A 10,892-nucleotide genomic window follows, 5' to 3' on the forward strand; every position below is an offset into this window, starting at 1 on the left:
ACCTAGGTTGATTAACACCGATCAAGAATACTCCTGACTGAACCGACAATAATTTATGTTTGCTAAAAATTTTGCAGAGTTCTGACTCTCTCCTCTCCAAAAAAATCCTCCCTGTCATCAGAGTTCTGATCCCTATTTATAGAGAATATTAGGGTTTTAAGGGTAAAAACGCCAATTTTAAAACAAACGAAACACCCTAATTTTAACCTTAAAAAGAGACTCTCACTATTTTGAATAAAACCCTACACCCAAAAAGATTTTCATCGGGCCATCAGCCACTTAGATGACCGGACAGCCTGCATCGTCATCTAAAATGAAGGCCCTATCGACACCGTAGACTCGGGTGAAGGCGTCACCTTGCTTTTAGCGAGGTGACAGCATGCATGCCATCACCTTGGCTAAAGGCGAGGTAATGGCGAGCATGCCATCACCTTTGCTAAAAGCAAGGTGATGTCACCTTGCTTTTAGCCAAGGTGATGGCATGCATGCCACCACTTTCAAGGTGATGGCCTCACATTGCTTTTTAGCAAGGTAAAGGCACATCACTTTTGCTCTTTACCAAAATGATGGTTCCGACACAAAGGGTTTTATTATAATTATTGTTATATATATATATATATATATATATATATATATATATATATAGACAAATTTTAGACTGATAAATAGGTTAATTATTTATTCCTCTTTTCCTAACTTTATAGAATATTCTTGATCGTTTAATAAAGGTTTTCATCATAGGACTCCCGGCTCCAGTGTCTACAAGTGTGAGCTAGGTTGAATGAATTATGGTAGATGCAAAGCTGGGTAGTCTGTTTCTTGGCTGGAAACAAGACATAATCATTTTGCATGCCATATATTGTGTAGAAGTGATATTAATGTGAATTTTGGATATGTTATACCCATATATTTCTAGTTTCAGTAGGTTCAAGAAACAGGGAATTTGGATTCATATAGAGAAAGTTATGGCAGAATGTGTGCAAGTAGGTCATGTGATGATCTAAGACAAGGACTAGATTGCATGAACTTTGTGGAGTTAGTGTCTTGTAAATCATGTAGCATGCATTAGTTTACATATTCATAAGTTTATGTTAAGACTAATTTTATAAATGTTATGTGACATTAGGAGGACAAGGTGCAACTGAACGCACACCCGATCATGTAGAATAGATCGAACCGAGTGCGACGGCAAGCATATTGCTTATATATGTGTATGAATATATTGTGGCTTGTGACTTGTTGAGTGTGAGATGTGGTTGAATCTGATGTGAATAATGTTTGAGTGTTTGTGATACATTATGGTAAATATGAAAGTGATATGATTGAGTACATTGTAATGTTATGAGTACGACTGTGGCATGTTGAGCCTTGTGCACATACTGCAACTGACTAATGGCTGGATAAGAAATGAATATAAGCTTGCTTAGATGGATATATGAAATGGTCCTAGTTGAGAGTGCTATCTGAATATTGTGAGCCGGAAGCACATGTGATGAGATATACGAGTACATGAGTTGAGTTTAACTCCTCCGTAGCACAAATGATTGTATTCCGAATTTAGTGAGTCAGGATACAGATTGGGCCCAAGACCATTTTATATATATTATCTAAGTATAGCAAGACCCTTACTTACTAAAATAAGTATTACTATAATAAGTGAAACAGGTGAATATCTTTCTATTGAAAATTCTAACTTGGTACTGATGATATATTTCGATCTCTGTTCTTTACATTACTTTTGTATACATATATGCGTAATATATTTATTGAGTAGGCAGCTCACCCCTTGCCAACAGATTTTACAGGTTAGGTGGAGTTCTTCTTGTTTAAGGTCGCACCAGTAGTGTCAGTCCATTCTCGCATAGGCATTTTGGAGTATTTTGATGTACTTTGTTTTGTAAATCCTCTATATAGGATAATGACTTAAACATGTATTGTAAATTGTAAACGCTTTCTCTCATGTATAATATGTAAAGTTATATGAGATTGAAGTTTATATGATTGAGACTTGAAAACATGTCTATAACTGATGTTGTGTGAGATATCTTGTGATCCTAGTGAGGGGGTTACAGGTTAATAAGGGAGGGAGAAGACAATAGGTTAAAGCTTTTTACTTTGTACATAAATTTCTGTTTCTAAATTAAAAGAAGAAAATTTTCTTCAAAAAAAAATGGATTGCTATTTACCGACATAAATGATTTATCACCGTCTCTTCTTGGACACTTTTACCCTTTTCATTTTTTAAACTCAAAAACTGAAATTCTCTCAAATTTCTTCGAGATTCAAAAACCCAAACAACATTCATGAGACTTAAACACGGTAAAGAAAAAAGACTAATTATTCCTCGGATAAGTATTTTTATTTGAAAATCGAATCGAAAATACGAGTTTCATCTCCGGATTTGGAGAAAAAATTCATCCAAAATGTGCTAAACGGGTGATTCATACTATTCCACCTAGGCAGAAACAGATCTCGTTTCTGCCTAGGAAGAAACGGGTGATCCACCTGTTTTCGCCTAGGAAGAAATAGATAGTTCATCCGTTTCTACCTAGGCGGAATGGTGTGAATCATCCGTTTAGCACATTTTGGATGAATTTTTTTTTTTAATATATTGATTAAATCGGTTAGTTTTTGGAGACAAATTTTCATTAGTGTAAATAGGAACCGTAGTTATTCGATTTCCTCGACGTTCTCAGGTCCATTTTTCATAAATCAAATTTTTGGCTTGGGAGAAAGAGGATATTAAATTTTTTAATGGAAAAATGCAAAGGGTGAAAATGTCCAAAAATGGACGGTAATAAGTAATTTGGATGCGGTGAATAGTAAAATCGAAAAAAAAAATGTATACCAGAAAAATATAAGGTTCAAATTCAAAAGCCGTGTCATTACCAAAATACCCCCAACTGGCCAATTTCCCTCTCCTTTCTTGCTTCTTGCACGTTCCGGAAACCTAGGGTTTATGCTCTCTGTTTTCAACAAATCGCAACATAAGGTTTAACCCATCAATTTTAGTGCCAAAATTATTCAATTTCATTTTCAAATTCCCTTCTTACTTTGATTTTGACTATCAACATGAATCATAATGCCAACTCCCATGCTTTCCAGTCCATGATAAAAGAATCAGTTGATCGATTTCTAAACGAATATCGGAAAGGGAGAACCGATTTTTCAAATTTCACCTGTATATTCTCCCGCTTTCTGCAAAAACTCCCCGATCCGCCGCTAGAAATCGTCTGGTTTTACTCCGCTTTAACTTTTCATTCTACGAAATTCACTGCTCAAAACTCTTCAACCCCAGTCTTGATGGCTAAGAACTTGTTTCAGCTGCTAGTTTCCTGCTCTTCATCGTGCAATGCGCTTAAGAAGATCGCCGTACTTGCTCCTGTCATTTATGAATTGAATAGTTTAGTTTCCGAGGGAGAGAAATGGAGAAAAGAGACCGAGAGTTTATTAGAAGTGATTGTTAGTTATCTTAGCATTTGTTGTGGCACTTATTTTGAACAAGAGGCTGAATTTGGGGATTTGAGCTGTTGTTTTAAGGATTTAGTAGGTGTATGGATGGTTGAAAGAACTGGAGAGAGTTGTAACTTGGGCGAAGAGTTGAGTATGTTCTTTCCATTTGTTAGTGATGGAATCCGCAAAGCGATGATCAGTGAGGGATGTGAAGTTGGGCACTTAGCTGGGATTGTCATGACCGAAGTTTTCTTGTTGAGGTTGTGCTTAAAATTTGGACCGGGGGTTTCGAGAATGGAGTTGGAGAAAGAATTGCGTGGTTGGGCAATTCAGACAATGACTTCATTTCGAAATTTTCATTTCATTGGTGAGAATTGATTTCTATTATTCGATCAATAATCCATCTGTGTTATTTTTGGTATTTGATTGCCCTCAAAATTTGGATTTCTTAAATTGTATGCTTAGCATGTGATTGTGATTCAGTTGTTGGCTTTCACTTATTATCTATCAACTGTTTTTGTCTTTGGTAGATGTCTTTCTCAGGATGCTGCTTGAGCCATTTTTGTCTGTTACCACCCTTCTGGTCAGTATTTTAACTTTTATCTTTGATTGATGGATTCTAGAATAGAGGTTAGAATTTGCTAGTTTGGCTGGCTGTTACGAGGTATCCACATGGCTTTTGCAGCCTAATCTTTATTGGGAGCCATAGACGAGTAAGGCAATGACAACTTAGAATAGAAAATGGAAACAAAAAAGTTGATATACTAGTCTATCAGAGAGAGTGTGCAAAACATTTGTCATCTAATGGGACAAATTATAAGTTAACACATCTGGATGTATTTGCACTTGCTTACTATGGCTTTCTTTGAACTAAAAATTTCTGAACGACCTTAATTCAATCTGTGCAGCTGTAGAACTTGCTGAATAGTTATATATCATAATTTTATTGATCAACTAGAGCCCAGTTGAGTGCGTTTTATGTTCCATGTTATACTGTTGGAGAGGGGCCTAAGTAGGTTATTATCACAAGTATGGTGTAAGGCTGTCTCATTTTATCCTGTAAAGGAATTTTTCTACCTGAAAGAATCTTCTTGACTTGAAGAACTGAAAGTCATGTAACTTTCTTTTCTCAGAATTCTAAAGATGAAGTTTTTCTGCGAGAAGTCCTGTATGACGTTGCAATTGTGGAGTATTCCTTCCTTGGTTCTCGAAAAGGGATTCATCTACCTGAAGGAAGCTTGAAAAACCTTGCCATAACATGGCTGTTTGTTGCTCACAATGGTGTACAATTTCTCATGTATGTGGATTAAAGTTTGTGGGGGATGATGTAGTTGTTTATTAAAACGTCTTCTCATCTGATGCATTTTATAATTTTATGATTTGATTGGCCTTAGGGAATGCGGCAAAAAAACTGAAGTGGTTTCTTATGTTCAAGCCTTCTCTGAATCTAGTCTATTATCTCGATTGTTCAAGTGGGTCATGAATCAGCCAGGCATGCAGAGCGAAACCAGTAAACCAGAGGTTTCCTCTCCTCTATCTCTCATTGGTAAGTTCCCTTATCATCTCTGTCCCCGTGTTTTTCCAAATTGTTTGTCAAAGGTTTAGCATATCTGGCACTGTCTTGTCTGGTTATGATTCTCAGAAAGCAGTTTATGATATGGAGGGGCTCTGTTATGTCAATTGTTAAAGAGGAGCATTATAATACTAGACCAGCTGTCGTTCTTGGTACTCTGTCGCATTGCTTCTCTACTGAAAAATGTCCTACTGTCATTGCTAACTCAAAAAATTGGTAGGAGATACGCAGAGAAGAGCCACCCATTTTGCAAGTCTTTTCTATTTCCAGATATTTTATGGCATTTTTAATCAATTATATTATCCAATTTATGGTGTGCTATAATTTCCAGAGTGGCTACTGATGATCGAAGATGAAGGATTACGAGTATTTGATAATGACATCTCCAAGATGTATGCAAAAGCAATTATCTCTAAATCAAGAAAAGGGTATCAGCTCTTTGTAGGTAAGGGGGAAGAAAAGGTTGATAGTGATCTAGCGATGGTTGATTCTGAGGAGATTATATTATTTGGTGGAATTCTGAAAACTTCAGCAACTAATGGGATGAAGAAACGCAAAGAAGGGATGAAGGATGAAAGGAATAGACAAGTTAAGGTCGTCAAATGTAATATTGATGAGAATTCCGTGACGGAAAAGGGTTTCCCATTGGATGATGAGGAAGCTTTGAGTAGTGGGAGTGAGGTAGATAATCTGTCATCGGACGAAAACATTGAGCCTATGGAGCAGTAATCTGAAGATGCTGCCCTGGAGAAATGAACCACCATATTATTGGTCATTGCAATTGGGTACAAGAGTTGCAGAGACAAGATGACAAATTCCGGCAACCATAGCTTTTTGAGTTGCAAAACATAATAGTTTTTACGTTTGATATTGAAACTTGAACTACGTGATCATAGTTATAGTGGCAATGTAATTCTATCACCACCTGCCTTTTCCTGACCATCTAACCTTGAACCTCAAATGTAATGAGCAATATCATATATTTTCAAAAAGCTTCTTTCACTATCTTTCAATCTTCATATTCAAATTATTTACGCAAAGTTCTAAACTTTACATGTATAAATTGTAAACAAAAAAGAAAAAAAATGTCATTGTTTTTAAATGCAAAATTTCAGAGTTAAATTTTTTGTAATTCTAAAAGTTAAGAGCGTAAAAACATCGCGACTCCACCCTGACTTTATGTTATCCGGGAGTGTAACAGTTCCATCCCCACCCTAACCTTACCCCATATCAATGCTCTCCACTCGCCAATGTAGTAGTATTACAGTGAGTCTTCAGTTTTGCCTGATGTTCTTGAGAGCTGTGTAAAATCCTTATGTACTGATTTCTCTCTCCTTTTTAGTTAAAGCTTCTATTGTGTTAAAAATATAAAAGAAGAAGGGCAGATGATAAATAATTAAATCTCATTCCAATTTACCTATTAAGAGTTAAGACACCGAGTCAACCAATTGAATATGGAAAACATGATAAATACATAAAGCAACGAAGGCTTCTTTATTCAGTCCCCAGATCATGAAAACAGTATAAAAACTTTCTAACAATTACACAAACCAGCAATGAGCTCATGCAAGCCCATAATGTAACAAGTTTTAGAGGATATGTAGCAACCCTACTAACGTTCTCCATAGGCTTTGGAGAAACGAGTAAATGACTCAAATCTATAACAGAAGAAAAAAAATTAAAAAGAGCTCCTCCAAACAGCACTTATAAAAAGATACATAATTGAATTTATTTAATCAAAACGATTCAGTTAGCCTCCACCAATAACAACTTTGAAAGCACTCATTTGGTCCACCAATGGAGGAAATCCTTGCGCCTGTTGATCTTTTTCTGAAGCTGGAGCAATCCATAAAGCAATGCCTCGGCAGTAGGAGGGCATCCCGGAACATATATGTCTACAGGGACAATCCTGTCGCACCCACGAACAACTGAGTAGGAATAGTGATAATACCCTCCACCATTGGCACAGCTGCCCATAGAGATCACCCATCTCGGCTCAGGCATTTGGTCATAAACTCTGTAAACAATTTTTAAGCAGCAACCATCAAAACTCTGCATCAATATGCAAAAGTGAAAAAATAGACAATCATGTCTCACTAAAATCTTAATTATACGCTATGTTTGATGTAAATCAAGCTCCAATTATCAGATACATTTCAAAGACCCATCAAAACCTCAACCCATCAAGTCAAGAAAAAAGATAGTGCTCAGTGGCATCTAGAAACTGTTGGTATTTATGGAGCATATTGCACAACCGAAACACACAAATACCAATGTTGGACTTTTGAGAATGTTTGCAGCTCTGCACAATTCCTAAAATAGTCCATCTTGCATATCATAGATAGCCTAAGCTAGCACTAACCAATGCTTGTTTCTAGATAATATGACAGTATATGAATCACCATCCCCAGATAAAACAGAGCAATAACCTTGACAAGCTTCCACTTTTGCTTCAAAAAACTGGGATCCATAACAAACTCAACCTACTCTTGAATAAACATGTGTGTCAGCAGGTGTGAAATCAACTCTGAACATGTAATCAGCTGTTACTTTAGAAAACTCCTACTTTATCAATTATAAGATTGTGAAAAAGGAGCGAAAATCAATTACTTGAGATCAAATTTTATCAATTTTGTCTAACACTAGTTCAAATAAAAATTATATTAAAAATGCTGAAAGATTATAATAAGACTATTGCATGAAACATCTTCTTCCTCACACCAGAGTGCAAGTATCAGCAGTGGTCATGGTAGATTTATTACTTGTGCAGGAATTGAGCCCTCAAGCCTCAACTAGTACTTTTTTTTTCCTTTAAGCAATTATAACTGTGCGTCTAAATTGGAGATAAGAATGCCATAAAGTTCATTTGGCAAATTAATCGGGGATTCAATGAAAAAGAAAAACCTCCAAAACAATGATTTATTTCCACTGAATTAACTTGAAGCTTTCTTCGAAATATTTGTATGCAACACAGCCCATGATAATGAAAGCTAAATTAGCTTTTAAAGTACTTCTGAATTTTTTTGGTGCATCAAGCTAAAAGCAAATATGAAATATTAAGGTCCATACTTTAGGCTAATTAACCTTCAGAGCCCTCACAAAGTTTATGACAAGAGTTGGTCTTAATAATTACAAAATTCAGCATTAACAACTCCAAACTTCAAAAATAAAAAATAAATAAGACAAACTATAATTAAAAAATCCAATGTCTTATTTGACAGGATGCAGAGCTCCATTCAGTTTGAAATGAAACAGAGGAAATCCATGGACAGGCTAGTAAAAAATGGTTTGCTACATTTAAGCTTAAGAAGAGTTCGAGTATACAATTTTGACATCAAACGAAACGTTTGATATGATGCCACAAGGAAGCACTTGTTGCAACGCCCCGCAAGCTAGGTAGCAGAGAAAAACAAACTACAATGATGTAGAATACACTGATATTGAACTCGTTTAAGTACTTCCTTTCTTACCCAACAACCCTTCTTCTGCATGGCATGTAATTCTTCATGAGTCATGACTATATATTACAAAATTTTATGGTCTAATAATAAAATGTCAAGCTATTCACGATTCTACTGATGACAATAAGTCCTCCAAATACATCTTATAGCCCTGTAATACAATTAAAACTACGTTATTTACAACTACTTTATCTCATTATCTTGCTTGTTTAAGCCTCAATGAAAATAGACTTCAAAGCCAGGTCACTCAATGTTGTTCTGAGTATGACTCAACTACGTTCTATTGTTTCAGATAACAAGTACACATATTCATCCATGGAAAAATTGCACAAGCAACAATAGCCATGACACTTTCAAGTCATATTTTAAAGTGAGATCAAACCACAGGAAAATTCTCCAACAGGAAAACCATTCGAATGCATTACAAAAAATTTGGGATCCAAAATAAGAGGTAAATGAATGAAACACCTAACAGTAGAGCCCTTAAGAAAATAATCCAAATGCAGAAAAATGTCAAAAAATTCCACAACAGATCTAATACAACACAACAAGTCAATCACAGAAGCAGAACCTCGAAATTTAAAAAGAAAAATCAACAATATACAAAAAGAAAAAAAAAATTGTATAAAACACAAAACGGACCAAATAATCTTGGAGAATAACCGAACCTCCTAACCCTAAAAAGCAGATAGAGAGAAGGCATACTTGCGAAGAGCAGGGGCCATCTTATTGGTGAGGGTTCCAGCAACAATCATACAATCAGACTGGCGAGGACTTGGCCTGAAGATGATACCAAATCGATCCAGATCGTAACGAGCGGCACCGGTATGCATCATTTCAACGGCACAGCAAGCGAGGCCAAAAGTCATAGGCCAGATGGAGCCGCGACGGGCCCAATTCATGAGATCGTCGACTTTGGAAATGACGAACTCCGCCGTCTTGGAAAGTCCGGCGGGGGAAGAAGTGGAAGGGGGCGGGGGACGGGCATAAGGAGTGGGAGGGGCAGCCTCGGCGGATAGGGAAGGGAGGGTAGTGTGGAGAGAGAGGGCAGCTCCGCGGTGCTGGGAAAGGATGATAGGAAGGCGAGAAGCCGTGTTCCTAGTGATCATAGCCATGGTTTCTGGTTTCTGGTTTCTGGAACTGGAACTAGAGGAAGGAGGAGGAGGAGACACAATCCTCTGCTTCTAAATAAACACTCGTGTTTGGCCTTCTGCCTGGGATTTGGCTTCTCGGACGTGTGTCACAGTTCAAGAGTAGGACGTTTGCTATTCTGCTGCCATAGGGATAAAAATAAAAATAAAAATTTAGATAGAAATAAAAATAAATAGTTAGAATAAATATAAAAATATAATAATCGAGAATTATTATTCAATGTTTGATAGGTGGAATAAAAATAAGAATAAAATAATATATTTTATTATTTTAACTTTATTTAAACTACATAATATTAATTTGAGTAAGAATGACTTTTTCATCATATTAAAATAGTAGGAGCTTATCCGACTTCCTTATACCATCCCCTCTTGGGTATAAGATTTGAGGGATAAGAGGTTTATCCCTTATCTGTCTCACTCTTCTATCTCTCAAATAAATACAGGATAACTTATCTCGTGTTTTTTATTCATATCCTACCTCTTATATCCCTTCTAACAAACACCTCGCATATGTGTAAATTTTTTCAATTTTATTTTATTTATTTTTTAGATAAGTTGAAAAATGCATTAGGTGTGCAATTTTTTTTCTTAAAAAAATGGTACAATTATAATATTGGCAGTTAAAAATAATTTTACCTTAATATTAATAAGTTGGATCAATTTTGGATATTATTATAAAACGTATATATTTTATTCTTTATTCTATACCAATTTCATATTTGTTGGTTCTAAATAAAGATTTAATAATAGAATTGGAGATTAATATTTTTAAATTCGATGAAATATTTGAATTTTTTTCTGACTCATACAAAATACAATATATATATTTTTTAATTTTTTTCACGTCTAATTATATGTTTTTTTTTTGTAATCTATTACTAATTAGTGATAAAATTACAAACAGATGACAAGATTTATAATCGAGAAGATGGTTTTATCAGTTATTTCTCAAATGGAACCCCCTATTCAGCTTGTCCAGGTGGTTGTAGATACTACAGATTAGCAAGACAGTTTGCATAATGAAATTCGGCATGGCAGACATAACTGATTTAATTAGAGTTAGTCGACCAACAAAATTCAAGCATTTAGCTTTCCAACCTGCCAATTTAGTATTCACTCGATCAATAACAAAACCATAAGTTTCCTTTGAAGACCGCTTGTGCACAACTGGCATGCCCAAATAGTGACCAAGATCAAGAGTTTTTGAAATGCCTAGAATATTACAAATGAAATGACAAGCAGAATTATCAA

The 10,892-nt window shown here is 35.6% G+C and overlaps 2 protein-coding genes across 2 annotated transcripts; one reads left to right on the forward strand and one right to left on the reverse strand.

Moving 5' to 3' along the window:
• Window positions 1–2,906: 2,906 nt before the first annotated feature.
• Window positions 2,907–6,039, forward strand: LOC136204192 (uncharacterized). The gene is made up of 5 exons (XM_065995395.1): window positions 2,907–3,820; window positions 3,984–4,036; window positions 4,587–4,750; window positions 4,848–4,999; window positions 5,358–6,039. Exons 1-5 carry the CDS (start codon window positions 3,073–3,075, stop codon window positions 5,753–5,755), a joined length of 1,515 nt encoding a protein of 504 aa, XP_065851467.1. The 5' UTR covers window positions 2,907–3,072; the 3' UTR covers window positions 5,756–6,039.
• A 458-nt stretch (window positions 6,040–6,497) lies between these two features.
• LOC136202764 (NADH dehydrogenase [ubiquinone] iron-sulfur protein 7, mitochondrial) lies at window positions 6,498–9,755 on the reverse strand. Its single transcript, XM_065993618.1, has 2 exons — window positions 9,193–9,755; window positions 6,498–7,043 (listed from the first exon to the last, which is right to left on the reverse strand). Exons 1-2 carry the CDS (start codon window positions 9,600–9,602, stop codon window positions 6,809–6,811), a joined length of 645 nt encoding a protein of 214 aa, XP_065849690.1. The 5' UTR covers window positions 9,603–9,755; the 3' UTR covers window positions 6,498–6,808.
• Window positions 9,756–10,892: the final 1,137 nt, after the last annotated feature.

The sequence above is a fragment of the Euphorbia lathyris genome, chromosome 8, assembly GCF_963576675.1.
Source record: "Euphorbia lathyris chromosome 8, ddEupLath1.1, whole genome shotgun sequence".
In the NCBI taxonomy this organism is placed as follows: domain Eukaryota; kingdom Viridiplantae; phylum Streptophyta; class Magnoliopsida; order Malpighiales; family Euphorbiaceae; genus Euphorbia; species Euphorbia lathyris.